This window comes from Staurois parvus, unplaced genomic scaffold (genome assembly GCF_062004578.1).
Source record: "Staurois parvus isolate SC_StPar_1 unplaced genomic scaffold, SC_StPar_1.0 ptg000089l, whole genome shotgun sequence".
Lineage (NCBI taxonomy): Eukaryota > Metazoa > Chordata > Amphibia > Anura > Ranidae > Staurois > Staurois parvus.
In genome coordinates, this window is record NW_028317885.1 from 4125044 (window position 1) to 4150523 (window position 25480).

A 25480-nucleotide genomic window follows, 5' to 3' on the forward strand; every position below is an offset into this window, starting at 1 on the left:
CATCTAGTAAGTTTCCATGGTTATAGTTTGGAAAAACCAGTGGTATTGGAGAAGCAGCAGTTCTGAATTGCATGCAGTCAATCCTCCTAATCAACAGTCAATCATCGGTCACACATTGTAATGTATAGTTCATAGGCCAATGGTCACTTTAAGGATGACCTGCTTCTAAAACAGGAAAGTTCAATATTTTACCCAATAAAGGTTTGTCTACTTTCTTTTACGGACTTTGTAGAAAATCATTTACGGAGTCCTTTTTTTTTTTTTATGCGAATCTGAATTTGGGTGAGCAGATGTGTACATTCTAAGAGCAAAGCCGTTATGTAGAGTTCTTTAATTTGCTGCCAGTGTGTAATGAGGTCATACAGATGGACATCTTGCAAATAAAACAAAAAAAACCCTTCTATTAAAATGTTTCTTACCAATAAATTTTGTTGTCAAAAGTTATTCCAATTACTGCTCCTACACTGACTGCATATGCCACACAGTCTCGAAATAAGGGCCAACAAGACAGCCTTGCTATCTGTAGGAAACAAAAAAGGAAAGCAACATTCAAATACAGTCTACTCAGTCTGCTGAGCAAACACGGTACTATATGCCCCAAGTGCTACCAAAATTCTTTACTTGTTCACCATATTTGTAGACATGTAAATCAAGCTGGCTATCTAGCAGCCCTGCAAAAGGTAGAATAAAGAAATATGAATGCTAACTTCAATGCTTGCCTGGCACTGTTAGACATTATATGGTAAATATGAGACATGAATGTATGAAATCTATTAAAAAACCCCACAACAATATGGGACTTTACTGGTACAGTATAGGACGAACACCTATTTAGAAAAATACAAATTTTATTAAGTAATACATAAAAGTTATATTTTAAAAACAGTACATGGGTAAACAGCACTGATATAACATACATTTTCTCTGTGGCTTTATGTCCTCCAAAAGGTCGACACCTTTTGCATTTTCAGCTTCTTCAGGACCATGGAGCTTGGAGACAGAATCAATTACCTAAATATCGCCAACAGGGATACAGGGCACTAGCAATCAAAAGGAAGCCAGCAGAGTAGTTATAGGTGGGCACCCATCTTTATTGTTAATCATTATATCCAAGATATAGTATTTTGATCAAAACTGGTCTGCCTACACTTGAACGAATCCACAGGGAGTACATAAAATATGTTCCGTATGACAATTCATATTGTTATCTGATATTCCAAACAAAGTGACAAATCAAATTACTGCCCTCAGTGGTTATAGAGATCATATAGATCCAAGTCTTGAAATACTTTCATCCTCATACAAGGTAAATACTCATTCAACTTCCAATCACCCCAAGAAAATATTCCATTTGTTTGGAATATCCGATAACAATATGAACGGTCGTATGGAACATATAATTCTGTATACTCCCTGTGGAATCGTTCAAGTGTAGGCAGTCCAGTTTTGATCAAGATACTATATCATCTTGGATATCATGATTAAAGTGTTACTAAACCCACAGCAGCAAACTCAGTCTGTATATACAGTAAAGCATGCTTGTTATACTCACTGTGGAACCTAAAGGGTCAATACTCCAGATTGTGTAAAAAGGCAGTTTGATTCAGTTTTCTCTGCCCCTCCGCTTGTTCAAATGTCCACGTCTTATCTCCCGATAAGACAGACTGAACCCATAGTTACATGCACATGCTCAGTTTAGTGTGTATTTCTAGAGAAGTTTTTTGTTTTCTTGGGAGAGTGCATGTGATCAGCACTGTGCAGGCAGAGGGTCAGGGGTTTTGCATCTTCTTAGAGCAGAAAGCAAACTCCTCCTACAAGCTTTAACCAGTGCTCTGGTTAACACTGATAGAAGCCACAAATATGTTCTAACTTCTGATAAAAAGGTATTTAGCAGTTTATATTTACTAAAATAGTTGCACTTCCATGTTGTGTACTGTAGGACACCAGATATATGAATGCAGGGTTCTGGGTTTAGTAACACTTTACCAATAAAGATGGATGCCCACCTATTGCTACTCTGCTGACTTCCTTTGCATGCTAGTGCCCTGTATACCTGTTGGTGGGGATATTTAGGTAATTGGTTCTCTGTCTCCAAGCTCCATGGTCCTGAAGAAGCTGAAAATGTGAAATGAGTCAACCTTTTGGAGGACATCATGCCATAGAGAACATTGATGTTATATCAGGGCTGTTTGGCCATGTACGTTTTTTAAAATATAAACATTTAATTTTTTTTTTTAATTTGTATTTTATAAATATCAGTTTGTCCTACACTGCACCAGTAAAGTTCCATAGTATTTTTGTGTTTTTTATCGATTTGTTAATTAGGGATGAGGTACAATGCAGTCTAAAATATAATATATACACGAATGTATGAATCAATCTAAAGCTTTGACCACAGCAGGGCAATGCAGGACTGACCTGGAAAACCACATACAAATTTAAGCTGGAGCCTTAAAGGCCAAGTTCACTCTTTACAAAACAAATATTCAATGCACCTCTTTTTGTAGGTAAAAAAAAATAAACTAAAAATAGGGCATTTATTATTTGTATATTGCATACTTTGCAGTATTTGTACATTGCATACTTTGCAGTATGTGCAGCAGATCATGGGTGCAATGCCAGGATCCTGCAGACTCTCAGTACACTGTGTACTTGTTCCTCGTACGGGCAGGCAGTTACTGAATGGCAGGAAGAATCAATGATCTATGATAGCATTCACTAGCATCCTCGCAGTTCATTGAGAACTACAAGGAGTCAAGCAGATTTTTGATTCAGTTCACAGAACTCTAAATGAATGACGCAGCAGTATGGGCGGAGCCCAAAAAATTTGACAGTTTTTATGTGGAAAATAGGCCTGGTACCATACCGCAGTTGATAATAAACAACAAGCAGCACTTATCCCAAGGAGGTTGTATACAGCCGATCCAACAATAGTGCTGATTCCAATGTCCCCTTTGGTGACAAACACACCTGCAATACAAGATGGAGTGAACGTTTATATGGAAGAAAACCTGGAAATTCTAGTAAAGATCAGGTCTAAACAGTTTTAAGGATGTATTCTAGGTATGGATATTTTTAAAATAGCTACAAAAAGGTCCAGCTTGAACCAAGGTAACTGAATATATATTATACCTGGCCAATACCTCGGGAACAAGTAGAGATCATTGTGGTAGAGGTGTCTACTTCAGGGATTTCCAGCTTCCAAAGTCCTGTGCCGAGTGGCTGCTCCACTGTATTTTGAACACAGGAAGTTGCAAACTCAGCAGGGGCACCATTCAGAGATAGCTTTGCATTTTCTCACTGAATGCAAATGGTTATCCAATTGGAAGCAGGGTAGGAATGTCATGATCTCCATCTCATCCAAGCAGAGAATGCTTTACAATCATTGGAAAATGCACATCTATCGCTGAATGGCACCCATATTGAGAGGGCAAGCTCCTGTGTTCACAGTGCAGCAGGGCAGCTGCTCGATACGAGACCCGGATAGCACCCTAGTAGCGGTGTCTACTTCAGTCACTTCCATGGGGATCGGCCACGTATGGCATATACATAGTTACAGCGGTCCAAGCTGGACCAATTCAACTATGTAAAAATATCTATACCTGGAATTCATCTTTAAAAGACATGGTTGAACTTAAAGTGTGTGTAAACCAACAATACATTTCTCTTATTTGCTGCTTTTTGGTCTATTAACATATAACTAAAGGCAAAATGTTTCGTTAGTTTTGGATAGAGAGGTATTAGAACATCTCAGGTTTTTAAATGTTATCTTCATCTTATTTGTTTGCCATTATCATCAAAAGTAAAAAACCTCGAATTTTGGGTTCTCCCCAGAAAAAGTAATAGAGGGAACATTTTACAATTGGCACACTAGTTGTGTTGACTTGGGGTTACCAGGAAATTCTCTCAATTTGCAAGGATTTTCTCTCACTTCCTGTTTGGCTATAGGACAGTAGAGAAGTGAAAGTAAATCTACCCAATGGGACACAGATGGCAAAAAAACAAAAAAACCCCCCAAACTGATATGGGTTGTAACTCTCCCTAATTCGATCCAAAAAAAAAAAAACAAACAAAAAACCCCCCCCACGTTTTGGCTATAGTGCTACTTTAACCGCCTCCCGCCCTCCATATAAGGAAATGGACGGGCGGCGGTTTTCTCATTCTGGGAGGACGTCATATGAGGTCCTCTCACTCTAATTGCTCATGGGTGCCCCCATGGGCGCACGGCAGTGCGCTGTGTCCCTGGGACACAGTGGATCACTTATCACTGAGCCAATGACGTCAGCTCTGTCATGTGATCAGCTGTGTCCAATCACAGCGGATTGCATGTAAACAAGGAAATGCTGGTTAACGGCAGTCCTCTCCTCACGCTGACAGCGCATGAGAAGAATAGAGCTGGTAAGCAGCATTCCTCAGAGGGGACATCTACACTGATCATCAGGGCCATGATGAGCAGTGTAGCCCCATCAATGTCACCTGTCAGTGCCCATCAATGCCATATACCAATGCCTACCAGTGCACATCAATGCCACATATCAGTACCCATTGCCTTTCAGTGCAGCCTATCAGTGCCACCTACCAGTGCCTCCTCATCAGTGCAGCCTATCAGTGCCCATCACTGCAGCCTCATTAGCACACATCAGTGAAGGAGAGAAATTACTTATTTACAAAATTTTATAAACAGAAACTAAATAACAAAAAAACAAAGGCAAGTGGTTAAATATACCATTGAACGTAGTATTTTATTGCATCATCCAGCTAGAAGTCTTTTGAAATAATAACTTCCTGTACGCTCTGCCTCTGGACTATTATCAGTTAGCATTGTTCCATGCTATCTCCTTGGACTACAAAGTACCTCACCCTGTTGTAGAGAAGAGAGGGAGGTGTTCTGTTGTCCAAACACAGGGCTCTGTAGTCATAACACTACCAGCCCTAGGGGGACAATGCTGCTCAGTTAAATTATCACCCTCTGACAGGAAGAGAGCTAATGGCAGGATTACAAGGTTAAAATAAAAGGAAAAAAAAAACTAATTTGGAAAAAACTAATGCAGCCATCACATCCAAGGACTGGTAAGCTGCAATACTAGAAATTTTTGTTCTTGGGTTTAGATGAGCATTAACTCTCCGTTACACAGTTCTAAACATTTTTAACAGATAGCAGCAGTGTGGCGACCATGCCCACAATGTTTACTCAGTAATGCAAAACTACCTCAGCACTTAGACCTGTTAGGCACTATTTGCACGGGTATTTTGCCACGTTGCTGCCATCAGTCTGTCATTGAACTGTATGGGCTTGGCGGCCATTGCTATTCGTGTGCAGCCATAATTTCCAGCAGCAGAAATCAATTTCTGGCGATTTGGGATGCAGCGTGGCAAAATGCCTGTGCATATATTTGATATTTCAGTAAAAACCGTTTCTCTGTGCCATCATTTTGCTAAATATATGTGTAGCACTACTTCCATAAGAGCTGTAGGAATACTGTCCATGTTTCCCCCCAATCTTTGCCCCGCAGCCAGGCGCATAGGCTCAGTCACACATTTTTTCAATGACCAGTCTAGGATGTTGTTTTTGTGGTTTTTATTTTTGGAGAACTTGGATAGGGTGAGGGGAATTAGGTGGTTTACTCCAAAAACAAGAACTATGTACAACTTGAGGACTTACATATACTTCAGAACAAGCTGTATTAAAGTAGGTGCTTGTAGCAAACAGACTTCAACTTTAAGGTATAAGTAGTAGCAATAATAGTTAACCATAAATCTCTTAGAGCCATAAGAGCAGAGACTTTAAGTAGAAGATTATATGGATGAAACTCTTCAGGACACCAGCCATTGTCCCATTTAACTAGAACCACAGCTGACTAGCACCAAAAGCACAAAAGGTCCCCATCATCCCCAAGATCTCTTAGAAGCATCTGTACTCACACAAGGCCAAGGACAGCTGGTTGCGACCCCTTAATCTGGTGGAATCAGACCAGGCCATCAGACCAGACCTTCAGCAGACAGCCACCTCCGTCAGCTCTCTTTAGTTCCAAGGACTCAGAATCCGAGCCCTCAGGTTGCCCACCTGAGGCCTCACAACAGCTGACATAACAGCATTGCCTGGAAGGGCAGCATGTCCTCTCCAAGCTAGACTAATCCTATCCAGGAAAAGACCCAGAAGCTCAGTGTGCTCACCAAATATATACACTCTCCTAGCATGCCACAAGAGCCTGTCTCCCTGGGATAGGCCAGGGCTGTTTCAATATTCATGCTGCCATCTGTATAGCTCCACACCCATCATCCAGAAACTTCTCAAGCCCTCTGGATGCAGAGCTATCAGACTGGCAGGAGCTCAACACACTAAGCAGACCTGACTAGCAGAATACAATTTCACCGAGTACAGTGAGCAAGTTATGCTTTTACCTCACAATCACAGCCAGACTACAGTATGGCAACCTTAATTTACCTATCTAGGAGGGTACTACATCTGCAAGGGTCACAAGCCATCCTCAAGGCAGTATGGTACCTACTCATCTATAGGAGTCGCTTCTACACTAAAACATAGTACAACAAATATACACTCACCAGCCACTTTATTATTAGGTACACATTGCTAGTACCGGGTTGGACCCCCTTTTGCCTTCAAAACTGCCTTAATTCTTCGTGGCATAGATTCAACAAGGTATTGGAAATATTCCTCAGATTTTGGTCCATATTGACACGAGTTATTGTTGCTTTTCTATCATCTCAAACCAGTCTACCTGTTCTCCTGACATCAATAATGCATTTTCATCCACACAACTGGTGCTCACTGAATATTTTCTCTTTTTGGGACCATTCTCTGTAAACCCTTGAGATGGTTGTGTGAAAATCCCAGTAGATAAGCAGTTTAGAAATACTTTGCCCAGCCCATCTGGCACTAACAATCATGCCAAGTGCAAAGACACTTAAATCCCCTTTCTTCCTTAGCTCAGTTTGAACTTCAGCAAGTCATCTTCACCACGTCTATATGTCCAAATGCATGAAGCTTCTGCCATGTGATTGGCTGATTAGCAATTTGTGCTACCAAGCAATTGAACAGGTGTACCTAATAAAATGGCCAGTGAGCATAAATTCAGAGCAGATCTGGAGGTTACCCACTGCTCACTAAAGGTGTAACAAGATGCAAGGATGACACTTTCCTAAGGCAACAGCAACCCCATAATGTTTATGTACGTTACACAGGAAAAAGAAGCAAAATTAGCAATTAGTCAATTTGTCAACTAGGAAGGTGTAACACTTTAGAATGGACAGAATTCATACTGGCATCTGAAAGAGGGCTTGCCCTGATTCATCACATGGATGCTTGTGCTATCTAGAGGATCTTTCCTTAAATGGTTTTTTAATGTTACATGTGTTTTTGGCAAGCGCTTTTGTGAGCATAATACGCTTTTTCAACAATGTTTTTATTGAAGCCGTCACACAATGCCGGTGTGCTTTCCATCTGTTCTATAGTGTTGTGCAAAGATTTCCCAGTCTGGAGACAGCTGCGAGGCCATGGATATTATTGCCAATTTAATGGAACACTCAAATGAACTTTGGAGGGAAGTACTTGAATAGCAGGATTGTATCCTTTCATCACTTGAATGCTAACAATTTGTATTTATTTGTAATTAATGAAGGTGTAGTTAAAGTGATTCTAAATGTTAAAAAAAAAATAAAATAAATAATATGAACATTTTATACTTACCTGCTCTGTGCAATGGTTTAGCACAGAGCAGCCCTGATCCTCCTCTTCTCAAGTCCTCCACCAGCATTACTCCCCCCCCCTGCTCCACTTAAGCTGCTTGCTATGGGGGCCCTTGTGTGTGGGCTTGCTCATGAGCCACCTCTGTGTGGCCATAAAATCCACCCCCTGCTCCCACCTAACTGGTCAATGGCTTTTTGTGCTGTCTCTAGGCCAATGAGAAGTGAGAGAGCTGAGAGGGAGTCAGGCGAGTATAAGGGGGGGGGGGGGGGGGTGCTGATAGGGAATGCATGGAGGTAAAAATCCTTCTTACATTACAACCATTTTAATTGTAAACACCCACTTTAGCAGAAGGATTTAGGGCACAAAACACAAGGCTGTTTGATTCGTGCATTAAATACTGGTGCAAAGGCTTCCTACAGGAAAAAGGAGTGCTCATCCAGGGAGTAGAGCGAAAAGTCCCTGCTGAACTGGCTGAATTTAAATCCATGTGTGCCCAGCTTAAAATTTGTGCATAGATGAGTTTTTTTTTTTTCAATCAGCTATTGGGCTGATTGGAAAAACTGAACGGATTCACCCATCCACACAAGCAAGGTGGATGGAGAAATCCTTCCCACTTCACTCAAAAAGGACTGTTGGCATATTTTCGTTCAATCATCGTCTGCAGCCAATCCTGCTGTTTGAATGCAATAGTGAAGTTTGTCATTAGATTGACTCCTCATGAACTGGAACAGCCATGGATGGATCAAATTTGGCTGGTCCCTGCTGAACCAGCCAAATCTCAATCCTTCTATAGCCAGCTTAATAAACTCTGGTTTATTCACTGCTCTGCTCAGGAGGAAGAGCTTTTAAGGGATTGTTACAGAATTAAAGGGATACGTACAAGGAGCAAGCAGGATCTGATGTCCCAATGTATTATTTTTTAGTAATTATACTGTTTAACAGTAGCTTGATTAAGAAGAGGTTACTGTAGTCAGTGGCTGAATACATTTCGGCAGATATTAGTGCAAAACTGCTCTGGAAGGTAGCAGATGGCTTCAATAGCTATACAAAGACTACACGACAAAAAGTGCACTCAGCCAAACCCTAAAGTGGACAACTGGTACCCCCCGTGGGTACATAATGGTGTGATATTGCTGCAGCGGGCTAACTGGATTTATATCAGTACTAGGATACAACTCATCACCCCTAACATAGCTTGCTATAATATTGTAAAATATATATTGAGCTCTTAGAAACAAAAAATAGGTTTGCAGGTTTCAGAATAAGTCCTTAAAAAGAGTTTTCAATACTTTTCCCCCCCAATGCTGGTTCTTTTGTAAGAACCACCTCCCCAACTCACTGATACTCACCTTCACAGCACTCCCCTACCATTCCATGCATCTGTTGGAGCCCTTAGTAACAAGTGGGTTCTTCCGGGTACGGAGGAGCATGTGCTCTTTTCCCAGGATGAGTGGCCAGTTGCTAGACCCAAACACTAACATGAAGAGGAAACAGAAGGCAGAAAAAAAGGGAAGACCAAAGTAGTCCATCAAGTTTGCCCCATTTTTTTTATATTTACACATGCTTTTTGTCTTTTTTTTTTACCTTTTTTGTCTGAATGTGGATCTAGGTTTGTCCCAAGCATGTTTGAATCCACTTACATTTGAAGGGTGTAGACTGTGTAAGTTCCGGCAGGAAGCTTAAAAGGGTTAGGAAGGAGTAGTGGGAAAGCACAAAGGATGTGAATATCAGTGTTTGGGTAACTAATTAAAGTAACAGGCTGGATTTACACTTCTATGTTGAAATAATACATGCCTTATCACAACACGAGGTAACGTGTGCTTATGTCTTTCCTCATGATCCCAAGGCACGAAGGCAGCACGCCTGTGTTGTAGTGCACCATACATACAACACAGTAGAACATTTCACCTGCAGTTTGGATTTAATGTCTATTCTAACATCCATTTTAAGAAACAAAATTACCTAGAAATGCAGTGACGAATTCTGGTGCAGAGCTTCCCACGGCCATGAAAGTAGCTCCAGCCACATCCTGGGAGAGGCCAAGGCCTTACATGTGACACAAGGACAAAATCAGAGAGTCAGTGTTCAGAAGAATAGCTGTACAGTTAGCATTTGCTTGAAAATGCTTACAACACTTAAGCTGCATGCTCCATTGTACATAAATAACACTGCAGTTGTAGAATGCAGCCGTGAAATCCATTATTATATTTTTAAAATAACTTTGTCTAAAGTTGGTCATGGATTGAAAATTTGCCAAATGATGATCCATGTGTGGCTGCTGACAACAGTCAATCCTAAAAGGAGTTTGTTGGAAAAATGTTCTTGACCAGCTGGCTGCAGTCACTGATCAGAGTAGTCTAACAGTGGAGAAGTCCCTCTTGCAAAGTAAAATTTCCCAGCAGAGAGGATGATTTCTTCATTCACCATTGTGAATTTGTGTGGATGGAGGAATTTTTTTTTTTTAATCATTTTTATCCTTTTTTAGGCTCCCCCCCATTATTTTCACCTACTGAACCTGCCAGTAGTCTATTTTTCCCTAAACTTCCTATAAACAGACCAAACTGTCCAGACAAAGTAGCAATTAAAGGGTTGAGACAAACCCATTAACACTGCAGGGGTGCTTAAAATGGTCAGCTTTTAATAATTTAGTGCAGCGGTATTCTCTTGAGGTCCGCTGTGATTCTAGGTCCCCCTAAACTCTGTACAGCCAGGTAACAAGCATTTCCCATACTCACATCCACAGTCAGTGAACAGTCCATGAGCTTGTTTTTTTGTTATTCTATTAGGGGAAATAACTTGGATAGGTTAAGAGGGATTATGGGATGCCCAAACTTGACTGAATCCTAGCCAGGCCCTCCAGACCTAGGGGACCTTCCCCCCAGGCCACCGACAGCCTCCTCAGCACTCCATCTTCCACCCAAATCCCCTGCTAGGCCGACTGTCCCATATTTATGGGTTGGCCTCACCACTCTACCAGGGCCTCCAAACTTGGGATTGGCTAGACTCCCATAAACATGCAGATTAGGTCTCCACCTCTTTCACTCACTGGCCTCTGGAATTTTCCATGGTCTTCTAGAATCTAGAAGCAGGTGGAGGCGATAGAGTCCCAACCTGTTAAGCAATCCAGCCTGACCTGAAGGAACCTGACCTAATCACAGACTCAGTTACCATGAGTCATACACAATAAAATTTACCTACACTAACCCTAGTTAGCTAAAACCTTCATCCCAAAGAAAAAAGAAAAACGGTTTGTTGGAACTGCTTATAAAAGTGTCCAAAAGTGTCTCCAATGCGCCTCCATCCAGAATGCAGACACCCCAAGACAGGAAGTGTGTTACTGGATGATATACCAGGTGGGATAAAAATGGGAAGGAAAAAAAAAAGAAAAAAAAAGGAAGAATTAATGCAGCCAACAAATCTAAGAATTTGTAAGCTCCAATCTATTGCATTTTTGTTTTTGGGTTTATTACCGCTTTAATGTTACTCAGTACCCAACAATAATATTGAATTCATGTCTTCTATTCAGTAAAAAAAAAATGCAGCAAAAATGAAAGTCTCCAGATGTGTTTTACACTGCAGTGTGGTTCAATGGCACTTGTACTTACGTTCACTGATGATTTCTAGGGAAGGGATGAAGTATCCATCACAAACGATGGACACAGCCAGAAACATGTATAGTATGACTAGGAAATGAATGACAATCCCACCATCTTTTCTCTCCTGTTCTGTGAATAATCCTTTGGGAAACTCAGAGGATGGTGAAACAATGCAGAGTGTATCATTTTCTGAAAGAGATAAACATGGCTCAGACAAGACTCACTCCCAGATAAATCACATTCTCTTACTTGGTTTTTACTCGTAAAGGCCAAGTTTAGCTAGAATTGATATTTTAATAATGGATGGATACTGGGGTAATCAAATCACCCATTGACTTTTTATATCACTTGGGAATGTCAACTATGAGATCCACATCTGACATTTTAGCTGTGTTCCGTTCAATATTTCAATGAGTAACCAAGAAAAAAAAAAAAAAAAAAAAAAAAAAGGAAGAATCTCTCCTACTGCTACATTCTTCACAACAGGGGTGTAAAGAGGAATCATGGGGGCTCATAGCAAACTCTTTATGGGGCCCCATTTAACGCTCTCTGTAGCACCTGACAGTGTCAACTGAAGCAAAATGTGTCATTGATCTTTTTCAAAGTATGCCTGAACCATGCCTTAAATTGATGTGAAGCAACACGACAGCTGTCAGTATAGCCAGACTACTACAGACCATAGCTTTGGATAAAAGCTTTAATAATAAAAAAACATAACCACCATATTGATTCTGTGAGAATATGTAAAAATTATTCATGTTCATGTGTACAATTACTCTAACGCGAATACAAAATTGTTTTTGTAGCGCTACATACCTGTCCTTTAAAGTTTAAATAGGGGAGAAACTCTGGGATTACTGCATTAGGTATACAGGGTTAAGTTGGCCATATCTGGCTATAATTTTGGCTGATTCCTACTGAATTGTTCAAAATTCAAGCTGTAGGTGGTCCTGTCATCACCAACCTGCTGAACAAATAAAAAAAAAAACAAAAACTGGAAGAGCTTTGCCAAACAGTCAAGATCACCAGATGAAAAGCCAGGAAATATGCCTGAGAAGAGAAAACTAATATCACCACCACATCTAAGGACTGTTAATCTGCAGTATTTAGATTTTTTTTCTTGGATTTGAATAAGCTGTAAAAAAGATAAGTTTATTTTTTTTGTTAAAAGAAAAAAAGGTGAACTAAATATCCCGGCCACCCCTCTGGACTCCGCTGCACAGATTTTAATTTACTTATTTATTACAGGTATGTATATAGCACTGACAATTTATGCAGAACTTTACATATAGTACATTCATATCAGTTCCTAACCCTCAAGGAGCTTCCAGTCTAAGGTCCCTAACTCACATGCCTACATACACTATATTGCCAAAAGTATTGGGACACCCTTCCAAATCATTGGTTTCTGGTGTTCCAACCACCTCCATGGCCACAGGTGTATAAAATCTAGCACCTAGGCATGCAGACTGCTTCTACAAACATTTGGGAACTCAGTGAATTTAAACGTGGTACAGGGATAGGTTGCCTCCTGTGCAATAAGTCCATCCATGAAATTTCCTTGCTACTAAATATTCCACGGTCAACTGATAGTGGTATTATAAGAGAGGGGAAGCAACTGGGAACAACAGCGATGAAGTAGTAGGCCACATAAAATGAAAGAGCCGGGTCAGTGCATGCTGAATTGCACAGGGCGCTGAAGTTGCCAACTGTCTGCAGTGTCAATAACTAAATACCTCCAAACTTCAGGTGGCCTTCAGATTACCACAGCAGTGCATAGAGAGCTTCATGGAATGGAAGCTGCATCCAAGCCTTACATAGCCATGTGCAATGCAAAGGGTCGGTGCAGAGGTGTAAAGCACACCGCCACTGAACTCTACAGCAGTGGGGATGTGTTCTCTGGAGTGAAGAATCACACTTCCCTGTCTGGCAATCCAATGGACGTGTCTGGGTTTGGCAGCTGCCGGGAGAACAGTACTTGCCTGACTGCATTGTGCCAAGTGTAAAGTTTGGTGGAGGGGTGTGGGGTTGTTTTCAGGGGTTGGGCTTGGCCCCTTAGTTCCAGTGAAGGGAACTCTTAATACATCAGCATACCAAGACATTTCAGGCAATTTCATGCTCCCAACATTGTGGGAACAGTTTGGGGATGGCCCCTTCTTGTTCCAACATGACTGTGCATCAATGCACAAAGCAAGGTCCATAAAATCATGAATGAGGGAGTTTGGTGTGGAGGAACTTGATTGGCCTGCACATCCTGACTTCAACCCGATAAAACACCTTTTGGGATGAATTAGAGTGGAGATTGAGCCAGGCCTTCTTGTCCGACATCAGTGCCTGACCTCACAAATGCTCTTCTGGAAGAAGAGTTAAACATTCCCATACACTTCTAAATCTTGTGGACAGCCTTCCCAGAAGAGTTGGAGCTGTTATAGCTGCAAAGGGTGGGCCAACTCAATATTGAACCCTACAGACTAAGAATGGGATGCCAATAAAGTTCATGTGTGTGTAAAGGCAGGCACCCCAAAGCTTTTGGAAATATAGTGAATACATACTAGGACCAATTTAGACAGGCGCTAATTAACCTATCAGCATGTCTTAGAAGTGTAGGAGGACACGGTAGCCACGCTGGCACAGAGAGAACATGCAAACTCCAGGCAGGTAGTGCCATGATTGAGATTCAAACTGATGACCCTAGTGCTGCCAGTTGGAATTGCTAACCACTGAGTGACCATGATGCCCCGTGCTGTAGCAGTCCGTACACTACAACACACAGCCACAGAGTGAGTCTCCATCATAATACTTGCAAAAGCAAGTGATCATTGGTCAGTACACCTGCATGACATGCTGACCAATGAGAAGTGCATCTGAGGCTTCTTCTTTGGTTAAGGTGTCCCAGAAGAAAGAAGCACTTCTCATCGGTCAGCATGGGCACACTGATCAATGAGCATTTGCTTTTGCCAGAGTTATTTAGGATACTCATTCTGGACTGTAGATTGAAGTGTATGAACTGCTACATTTGCAGAATGGGGCATCAGAACAATGGACAATTTTAAATCACACAAAAACATTAAATATATAAAATGAAAAATATTAAAGTGGTTGTAAAAGGCTCAAAGTTTTTTACCTTCATGCATTCTATGCATGAAGGTAAAAAACCTGTCTGCAGCAGTGCCCCCAGCCCCCTCAATACTTACCTGAGTCCCATCGAGATCCAGCGATGTGCTTGAAAGCCTCGGCCGTCCCGGGTTTCTGCCCCTTCATTGGCTGAAACAGCAAGTGGGAGCCATTGGCTCCTGCTGCTGTCAACCACAGCCAGTCAGCCAATGAGGAAAGAGGGGGACAGTTTTTAATCAGAGTATAGCATCAAGTCAACTGAGCTCCTGGGATATTGATCTGGTCAGTTAAGTAACAGAGGGGGTTGTTAATCCGTTTCAGCTGCTTTGGCGTTAATGAAATTAACAACAGGTGTACTAGGTGGACAACAATGAAACAACCCCCAAACCAGGAATGGTCTTATAGGTGGAGGCCACTGACATTTTTTCCCCTACTGATCTTTTCTGACTGTTTTTCACTAGTTTTGCATTTAGCTAGGGTCAGTGTCACTACTGGTAGCATGAGGTGATACCTGGACCATACGGAGGTTGCACAGGCAGTCCAACTCCTCCAGGATGGCACCTCAATACGTGCCATTGCCAGAAGGTTTGCTGTATCTCCCAGCACAGTCAAGAGCATGGAGGAGATTCTAGAAGACAGGCAGTTACTCTAGGAGAGCTGGAGAGGGCCATAGAAGGTCCTTAACCCATCAGCAGGACTGGTATCTGCTCCTTTGTGCAATGAGGAACAAGATGAGCACTGCCAGAGCCCTACAAAATGACCTCCAGCAGGCCATCGGAGAGAATGTCTCAGACTAAATAAACAACCAGAAACAGAAAAAAAAACACTGGCACCCTGACTGCCATTAGGTATCGGGATTAAATTCTTGGACCCATTGTCAGACCCTATGCTGGTGCAGTGGGTCCTGGATTCCTCCTGGTGCACGACAATGCCCGGCCTAATGTGGCTAAAGTATGCAGGTAGTTCCTGGAGGAAGAAGGAATTGATACCACTGAATGGCCCCCACGCTCACCTGATCTAAATCCAATAGAACACTTCTGGGATATCATGTTTCGGTCCATCCGACACCACCAGGTTGCACCTCAGACTGTGCAGGAGCTCAGTGATGCTTTGGTACAGATCTGGGAGAAAATACCCCAGGACACCGTCCGTCGTCTCATTAGGAGCATGCCCCGACGTTGTTAGGCATGCATACAAGCATGTGAAGGCCAAACAAACTAATAGTACCATTTTGAGTTACTGCAATGAAATTTCAGTAAAATGGACTAGCCTACTGCATCATTTTTTCACTTTGATTTTCAGGGTGTCTTTGAATTCAATCCTCTGTATGTTGATATTTGTTTCCATCAAATGATGAGGCATCCTTATGTTCCTAACACATTACCCAGTTTAATATCAGTATAGATGTTCAGCATATTTTTCACCATTGAGATCTGATGTGTTTTCAAAGTGTTACTTTAATTTTTTTGAGCAGTGTATAAAACTCACATTTTACAGTGAGTTTTACAGTGCCTGCAATACTGGCACCAAAAAAAAAAAAAAAAGGGGTCAAAGTCCACTGGCGAGTGTATATTCCTTATGAACAAGTGGTGAAGAAGTTGGGAGACTGGTATCATCTGGCATCCTCTTACAGGACCCTTATCACAGTGTAGTGTTGGGATATGCACTTTAATGGACATTAATATTGTTTTTTTCATTAATTTATTAAGTTAATGTTTTTGTACGCCAATTTAGTGCCCATCTTTATATTGTTCAAAATTGTTTATTGGTGTATTTACACTTAAACTGGCTGCTACACAATTGGTATTGATTTGCAAATGAGCTTCCATATGTTTACAGTGCTCAGAATACCTTTTTAGGAGGTGCCACCATATTGGGTTTTTTTCATCATGACAATGGAGTTCGGAGGGGTGGCCAGGATATTTGGAGTTAGTTCATCTTTACAGCTTTCACCGTAACCCGTTAATAATTTTGTCCTAAGGTTGTGAAGCTGGGAGAGATGCTACAATTCAAACTAGCTGTTGACTTGAGAATTGTTTGTTGTGTCCAGTCTACATTAATATCATTGGATTCTCCCATATGTGAGGAAGTGCAGTGTGGTGCAGCTTAGAGTCCAGTTACAGGAAGCAGAACTTGTATTAAATTTAAAGTTTGAACTTCACAACATCCCAGTGGGACGGCACCCGACTGCGAACACTCACAGAATGCAAAAGCAATGTGTAGAAGAGTAGATCTCAGATGTGCCAACAGTATCTGTCTTGAGGTGCAGAGTGCAGCCTGGCCAGTCCATGGCCAAATGGGAAGCTTCCAGGAAGAATGACATGTCCCTACTCTTTCCCTACCGCTAGTCACCATCCTTGACAGATGGGTGATCTGTCCTTACACTACCTGCAAACAAAATGCACAACAAGCCCGGGAGTCAGGGTCTTACATATTTTTTTTTCCTAACCCAAGATGGTTGCCGGAGGCCCCCGGGGCAGCAGCATCCAACCAGATAACTTCCCCAGTGACCCAGGAAACCATAGAAGAACCATGTTCTTGATCTCCTCTCCTTCTGCAATGTCACTGCAGTTGAGCATCACCTGCAGTGGACAAAACTGTCAGGGCCTGGGTTCGAACCTGGGACCCCTTCTGTGTCTAGCAATGTCTCTTCTTGCTGAGCCACTTTGATTGCTGGACAGCTCCCTGGACAATTCATTGAATAATCCTGCCTTGACCTTGTTTATCGTGCATCTTGAACCTTTTGCACCTCCCATGAACTTCCTGATTTAAGCCATGTCTCTGCACTTCCTGTTTACCAGAATATTGGGCCTTCTCCAGCCAATATCTCACTCTAGCCTCTCCTGCTGCCATTCATACCTTCACTACCACTCATTACCGACCTTTAGCTTGTTCCCCAACTACGCTTCTGCCTGATCCCAAATTGCAACCACTTGTTACTGACCTTTGGCTTGTTTACTGACTATGCTTCTGTTTGATCCCTACCTTCTATATCTGCTACTGGACCCTGGCTCACTCACCCCCTGGGTGCAGTGATCCTGAGGACTGCAACCTGCTACTAACATGCAGCAAAATCCATCCCTACCATCAGGAGCTCTGGTGAGTACCAGTTAGTGCTTAGACCCCACAGCTCAGGTGAGCCTGCGTCATCTGCCAGGGCGACCTTCTGCTATACCTATCTGCTGCTATAGCTACTAGACTCTGAGCCCGTGACCATGACAAAAGTAGATTGCATTCTCCTACGCATATTTTATTGTGGGAACGCGGGTACTGTGCCAAGACTCTTGGTTAAAGCTGAATTATCTGTTGGATGTGCTTGTGTTTCAATGCTCCTGAGAAGCACCTAAGAGATACACTCATATACATGTTAGGGCCCATTCACACCTATGGATTTTTGCGCGCATCAAAAACATACACACAGGTTAGTTATTTCCTTGGTACTAGTACACATTTCCATTTTTATTGCATTAATATGCACATTATAAGGCCCATTGATGACAAAAAACGCAAAACAATGCATGAAAACACACAGAAAGCCTCATAGTCCATCTTTTAGAAACACCTTGTAGTGACTGCTCTAAGGAACTTGCATTGGTGTGTTGTATACTAGGACAGATGTACTTTTAGTCTTTCATTACTATCACTGTTGAATACAATCTGTGGGCTCTTTTGCAATTTCCAAACTTTGGGCAAAAGTAATTCTTAGTTCTACTAAACTTCTACAAGTTTTCGGAATATAAAATACTATACTAGATGTATATAACAACTCTCATTTTATTGATTTAGCAAAACTCAGCAAAGTCATGTGAAACAAGCACAGTGATTCACGCCAAGCTTTATGGGTGCGCACAATGCACAAGGCTAGTCCTACATCAAATGCCAACCTCTGCATTTTTATGGCAATGCTTAATAAAAGTGTAATAGAGGAATTTGTAATATGATCTTGATAACAAGGTCTCCTGTTCCAGAGTGATGTACAAATTCCAACACTTAATTTTTTTTTTTACAATCTATTTTACTGTAAGTGTCAGAAGGTAAGTAAATTAATTTAAAAAGTAATTGTGCATAAGTAACAGCCCTGTAAAATTATGCAGACTAATCATTTAAGATACATTATCCACTAATGTATACTTTTATATAGGAGTGCAGATGTTCCAGCCTTTTAAGTGTACAATAAAAAGAAGAATATCTGCCGGTTAGGTTGTCAAAAAATATTTGACAATCTGGAATGAGGAGATCATTTAAAAACTGCTCAGGGAAAAAATTCCATGCACCAGCAATTCTTGAGCATTTTGGTGGCCAGGGGAAAGACCTCATAGAAGTGCAATGAACCCAAAATCCATTTTGCAGGATGCATAGAGCAGTTAGTACTGTAGAATATTTTCACAAGGCCATCATCCACTTTGTCAAGGCTTTCTTTATTGTTGGCTGACCCTTGCAGGGGATTGCAGAGAAAAGTGTGTGCATGGGGAAGGAATGGGGTGTTGGGGAGAGACGTTTTAAAAGCTGGCGTTCTGCTTTAAAAGGGTAGGTTCACCGTTACCAAAAAACTGCCTGCGCAGGTAAGGGGTGTCTGCAGTTAAAAACATACTGGTTAGCTCAGGCTAAAGTTAAATAATGCCCCATCTATAGGTGTAGGCCATTTACGTACCTCCTACTTACTGTCTAGGTAGGACATTGCTAAGTGAGGCTTAATCTGTCAATAGATGGAGCAATTTTCTTTCCTGCAACCACGGGTTGCAGGAAGGAAAGTTGCTCGATTCTCCCATCAACACAGTCAGTGCTGATTTGGGAACCCCTCCCATGGAGCTATCGTGTTGGGGCATGGGGAGCCATCCCTGTCGGAAGAACACAGTGATTAGTGCTAGTGGCTATAGTTGCTGGCAATAATCAAATGAAAATCTCGACAAAAAACTGCCTGCGCAGGTAAGGGGTGTCTGCTGATTGTACCCAAGTTGATCGATCGACTTGGGTACAATCAGCCCGCCCATACATGGTTCGAATCTCGCCCAGTCCCTGCTGAACCTGCCAAAATTTGAGCCATCTATGACCAGATTTAGTCATTACTGCTCAATTCCACCATCACAGGAGTGCGCTTTTTCGCTGATCCAAACCCCACATATGCGCAGCTCTGAGCTCAGAATTTGAGAGCTCACTCCTGAGAGGATGAAAATGAGCAGTAATGACTTGGACTCACTTAGCAGTGTCCTGGGAGTATTAAAGTCAGTCACACCTATAGCAAGGATATTATTCAACTTTGATTAGAGCTGCACATTTTGTATACCTCATATCTGCATAGGCAGTTTTTTGATAAAGGTGAACTAACCACCACTAGCCAAGTTCAACTTGAAGACTAACGTTGCCTTTGAAGTATAAGTTCACCTTTTTGAAAAAAATTAAGGTGAACACCTTAACCCCCCCCCCCTTTCTCAGTCCTTGCTGCATTTACCTCTGAGTGATGAACTGTCTCTACCACGCAGCTGGTGTAGCGATTTGGGGATCTGAATTTCCCACTTCCTCCATGTCTTTGCTTTCGGCTTCTGAGATGGTGATGGATCAGAACAATTCTGATTGGGATCCATCCCCCCTCCCTCATCTGTCTGGATTAGGTGGGCAGTCGGTTGTAAACAGACATCAGTGTCTATTTGCATCCAACTGCCCATAAGCAGAGCAGACATGGATCAGTCATCCATCCGTGCCGCTCAGCTCAGTGGGGGTACAGTGGACATATCCCCCACTGAGCAAACAGGATAAAAACAGATTTCATTCCATGCGAAAGGGGCCTTAGCCCTTGTGCATCTGGGTTTCAGCTTAATCTACAAAGTATGGTTTTATAAAGCAAATGTAGCACCCTCCTATTTAGCTAGGGGGAGCTGGACTCCAGTCGATAGATATGGGTATGGATATAAAGGTGTGATAGTCATTGGGGTAAAATTGTGGTCAGGGGCTGTGAGGCTCCGAGACTTCCATCTGCTATGGAACTTTGGAGACAGATCTAGAAGCAGTGGATGGAGGTAAGGAGTGGCTGATTTGCACTTTTGAGGGAACCTGGTCAATCCCCAAAAGGAGGCTTGGCATGGGGCCAGGGCAGCCCTTAAAAGTGACAGAACCCGCTCAGTAGTAGAAGAGTTTGGGTGGAAGATGAGGAAGTGAGAGGCTGGAGAGCAGGAGCATGGGAGGGGTCCCAGATGGAGAGGGGCATACCTTCAGGCAGATCTTGGAGGGAGGAAAGCTCAGGACTTCACCAGTCCCCAGAGCGAGGACCACCTATGCAGTAGGGAAGGAGTGGCCCAGCTAGGAGGCCTGGTAGTAGCCACCAATTAATCAGCAACACAGGAGAAGGACTGAGTGAGTAAGCCTGCACCCCCTGGGCCAGTAAAAGGAAAGAGGCACTCTGGTGGGAAACTGGATTAGTTTTTTACCTGGAACTGTTCACACTGCAGTGTCAGGAACTGGATCCCCTGCCCAGGGATTCACCCAGTACAGCTGGATGAGGAGAGGATTCATCTATAATGGTACAACAGGAGATGCTGGCTAGCTTTCCAAAAGATACTGTTTGCTATAAAGACTTGTACATGGTTGCTAAGGAGTTTTTCCTCTGTTGCTATTACCCTTGGGCATCCCATACCCGCCCCCCCTTACCCCATCCAAGTTCAATTTGTTGGATATGTGTTATAGAAGACACTGGTAGTGATAGCAGAATTCAGGCTTTACTTGTGTGGCTTAAGTTACAAACATACAGAGCACATTGCAGCAGACATATTACAGACTCATTACTTCCTGAAGAGATGATAGAGAAGCAGAGAAGAGAGGAAGAACCATATGCACAACTAGTGACCTTAGTGTACAGTGCCATCTACTGGTCAAGTGATATTAACATACAATACATGCTGTTGCATTCCCAACACAATTTTCCTTATAACATTTCAAAACAAAGCACAAGGACTGGTTTCTGCTCCTGGATGCAAGTTTGTGTGAAGGAAATACGTGTTGCCTGGCTGAGCAGGATTATAGGGGGACCCAAAGTCAGCGACTCCTAACCCTTTAGCTTCAATTTGGGAAGATTAAAGGCCCATTTACACTCTGCCATCAAATATCAGCACATTGTGATTTAATTCATTTTGAATGGCACCCCAACATACTAACCAACATGTAGGTAGGTGCAGGTTTGCCTGTCGTCCTATAGGTGTTACTGTGCCATTATGAGATATTACTAGTAATAAACAGAAAAAAAATTCCAGTATGTATACCACCATTTGTAAAATGCTAAAACTTTCACGTAAACCAATTAGTTTACACGTATTGGGATTTTCTTTTAGAAAAAGGCATGTATCAGAATACATTTTTGCCTACATTTATGATCAAATTTGATTTGAAAGTGGTTGTAAGCCCTTGCATATACCTAGTAAAATGACTGGCATCCTCATAAAGTTGTACCTGTTCATTTGCAGAGCTTGAGAGCTGAAGTTACACTCTGCAGAGCTCAGTGAGGAGTGTTCTGAGAGCTGATTGGAGGGAAGAGATACACCCCCTTCCACACAGCTCACAGGAATAGAGCTGAGGCTGTCAATCTGCTGCAGGTCCCTCCCGTCACCATTTTTCTCTTGGTGTCAGGAAAACTTGCCAGAAGTGATTCATGTTGATAGAAAAATGAGGCAGCAGACAGAAATGACACTTCGTGCTCTTGAGACAAGTACACACTATAGAGGGATATGGTTCATATTTCATGACTGAGGTTTACAACCACTTTAATGCAGATCACAATGGGAGCTCTGAAGGTCACTAAACAAGCACCTAAGCAGGCTTTAGTAAGCTTCTGCACTACACAAAGCTTGTTGACTTTAAATATGTGCGCACATCTATGCTTTACCTTTGAAACAAATACTGGGACATAACACTAAAATGAACAAACAAGCAAAAATGAATCATTCAGCAGGTCACAGCTCAGTACATACTTTGTAAAACACGACATCTCCACCTCCATTCAGACTAACCTCTGATCCCTGGAACTTCATCTAAATAGCATTTTTCTAAACAAGGCAGAACTCAAAGCAAGCAGCATAGAATAGAAAGCGTATCCTTTACAATACACCGGCTCACAGCTAACTGCATACTGAATCGCACAGGAACACAGACACCGAAGGTGAACATAGCCTTTAATGAGACACAGCCGGCCAAGAAAAACGATGGTTGGTTTAACCCTCCCCTACTCTATCTAAAATGCATTAAAAAAAAAAAAAAGTTGTCTTTATGGTGACCATATGTAAAAATGTTTTGTATACAATTGTATTGTTCATCTGTTTACTGTCCAGGAGAAAAATACATTCTGCAGATCATAAGATCGTTCCATGCGGCATACAGCAATTATATCAATCTCTCTACTTTCCTATGATTCGATTTTCCATCCAGAGAGATAAAAATAATTTTGATGAAAATGATCCATTTTGCGCAAAACTGTTCAATGACACAAAAGGTGTCCTATGAGGATTTATAGATTCGGTTATAGTGTCCAATTCTATGACGAATCATTCAGATTGGTTCATGTATGGCCACCATTAGCTATAGAATGGCGCTACTCAGACTTGGGGGGGGGGTTAGAGAAAGACGCAACAATTTGGCCTCATTCCCACGGATGAAATATAATGTAAGAGTGTGTGAGGGCCATGTTTACCTGTACAGGTGTTCTATACAGGCTCTACCATTTATGTCAATATAGACAGCTGCTACTCCGAATTTGACCGCTGACTCCAAACTCCGTGTGCATTAAGGGCTGTGCACCAGCATGGCTGTCAAATTGGGTGCATTAGTGCAGCCACTGCGTCCCCATTGACATGAATGGGACTGCCTGCATTGGGATGCATGGAATTCCTGTGCAGGCAAACACAGCCCTCACATAGGCACACACTACAGTACGCCATTGTGATTGAGGCCACATTTCTGTTGAATGTTGAAAACTCCTTTAACCAGCTACACAACATACAGACAGAACATACACTGACCTGCATCTCTCCGGACCCGATGCTTTGCAGAACCCCCATGGGACAAGGCCTGGTACAGGAAGTGCACAGATGCCCACAGCAGCAAGATGAAGGTTAAGATGCCAAGTACAACCCTTCGTGGTCTTCTCTGTCTGCCCTCCCGTCCTCCATCCAGTGCAGCTACCTTCATGGTTGGCTCTCAGCAGCTCCTGGCTGTCTCTGCCATGTACTAAAAGAGAGACCAAGTTAATCCTCATCATGTGAGGCAGGGTGTCCTGTCCACATGCACCAATTAACCTCCTCAGGGGGCTCCATCAAACCTCATTACAAGGAGGGTCAGGAATGAGTCCCTGAGGGGGGACCTTGAATACAAAGTGCTCAATAGTTAAACTCAGATGATGCTCAATCACGAGCTGTATGGAACGTGAAACCCACGGAAATATTTCACTGGAGGCCTTAAAAAAACAGAGACAAGCCACATTTATAAAGCCAGGGTAAGAGCAATGGTTATTTAATCTAAAACTTGCATGAGATCTTCCATAAAAATGACACATGAAGATTGCTAGGCTGTAGGCTATGAGAAACAAACTTTTTACGTTTCTACTTTTGAACGTACAGGCTCATTCATATGTGCGGCTATACTACACCACAGTCTGCAGTGGATCGCTTTCAAGGAGGAGTTTGACAGGCGGTGAGGAGACAATAAGTTCCCTCTTCACAATCTGCTTTAACCCTCATTTATTTTTATTTTTTTAATTCAGGTACTTATATAGCACCAATTTATGCAGTGCTTTATGTATATATATTGTACATTCACATCAGACCCTATCCCTCAAGGGGTGTACAATCTAAGGTCCCTAACTTACATTCATACATACACATACTAGAGCCAATTTAGACAGGAGCCAATTAACCTACCAACATGTCTTTGGAGTGTCCAAGGAAACCGGAGCCCCTGGAGGAAACCCGCACAGGGAGAACATGCAAACTCCTGACAGGTGGTGCCGTGGTTGAGATTTGAACCAACGACCATAGTACTGCCAGGCGGAAGTGCTAACCAACCTCACTGAGCCACGCCCTGGGCATTTACATGCTTGCGGCACAGCCCCTTTCACTTAAATAGGTTGCGTTTGGTGGCAGCACCACCTGCCAAATGCAATAATTTTTGCTGAATCCACAAAGCATCATGGCAGCGACATGGGTGCATTCCTGAGCAGCAGCATTTGGGTGGGCGCGGTAAAAGTGAAGAAGAGTGGAGCTGCTGACATCGCAGCTTTGAGGGCCCAATAATATTGTGCCATTCCTGTGTGTTAAGACACATGCACTTCGTTAGGGCAGCCCATTAAATCTGAAGGGGCCGACATAAATGGACCAAAAAAAAGACCTGCAGCATTTTTTTTTCAATGCAGCACACTGCAACACATGGTAGTGCATTACTGTACATTGTGGTGCTGTGCAATACATGTTTGTCAAAGCTCATTTCATTTATTGGAGTGTGATTCAAATGAATGGCACCTAATACTGTGTTTAAGTCCTTAAAGCAGATAAAAAAAAACAAAAATATAATATATTGCAGCTTACCAGTCCTTAGATGAGGTGGCTGCATTAGTTTTCTTTTTTCCTTTGTCACCTTGTGATCCTGCCAGTAACACACTTCCTTTCCTAGAACGACAACACACATTCATTGTATTGTATGTATGTAAGAGCAGTGTTGTTAACCTAGGCTGCTTTCCTTTTTTTTTTTTCCTCTGCAAACACCTCTTCCTCTCTTTATCCCTCATACATAGGGTGGTGGTGTTCTGTATTTCACAGAAGATAGCTGGGAAAAGCTGATAACATTGTTGAGATTTCATTTCATCTCACAGAATTTAATAAGGTCACTAAATTTCTAGCAAGATCAACAGTAGGGATAAGCTCAGGTTAGTTCAGATCCTAGTCCTGCCGGGAAGCTGTTAGTCTACTTAGCCAATGAGAAGTGTGTGCACAGGGTGTAGCATGGTGGGTCGAACAGGGAACACAGAGTAATATGAACTGTATATTGTAGAATGTCACAAGTCACAACCAGGCCTGTCGGGAGAGCACAA

At 42.3% G+C, this 25480-nt stretch overlaps 1 protein-coding gene across 2 annotated transcripts in view; it reads right to left on the minus strand.

Moving 5' to 3' along the window:
• The window catches only part of SLC24A5 (solute carrier family 24 member 5), a 53155-nt gene extending 29494 nt beyond the window's left edge, over positions 1-23661 (minus strand). Inside the window, exons 1-5 of one of the 2 annotated variants that reach the window (XM_089670340.1) lie at positions 23418-23661; positions 11314-11493; positions 9671-9754; positions 2867-2970; positions 420-520 (exon numbers count right to left, since the gene is read on the minus strand). In XM_089670340.1, the coding sequence (XP_089526466.1) occupies positions 420-520; positions 2867-2970; positions 9671-9754; positions 11314-11493; positions 23418-23586 (638 nt within the window). In that variant the 5' untranslated portion in view covers positions 23587-23661. The remainder of the gene's footprint in view (positions 1-419; positions 521-2866; positions 2971-9670; positions 9755-11313; positions 11494-23417) is intronic. The other variant, XM_089670339.1, reaches the window with a different exon arrangement.
• Between the last annotated feature and the right edge of the window lie 1819 nt (positions 23662-25480).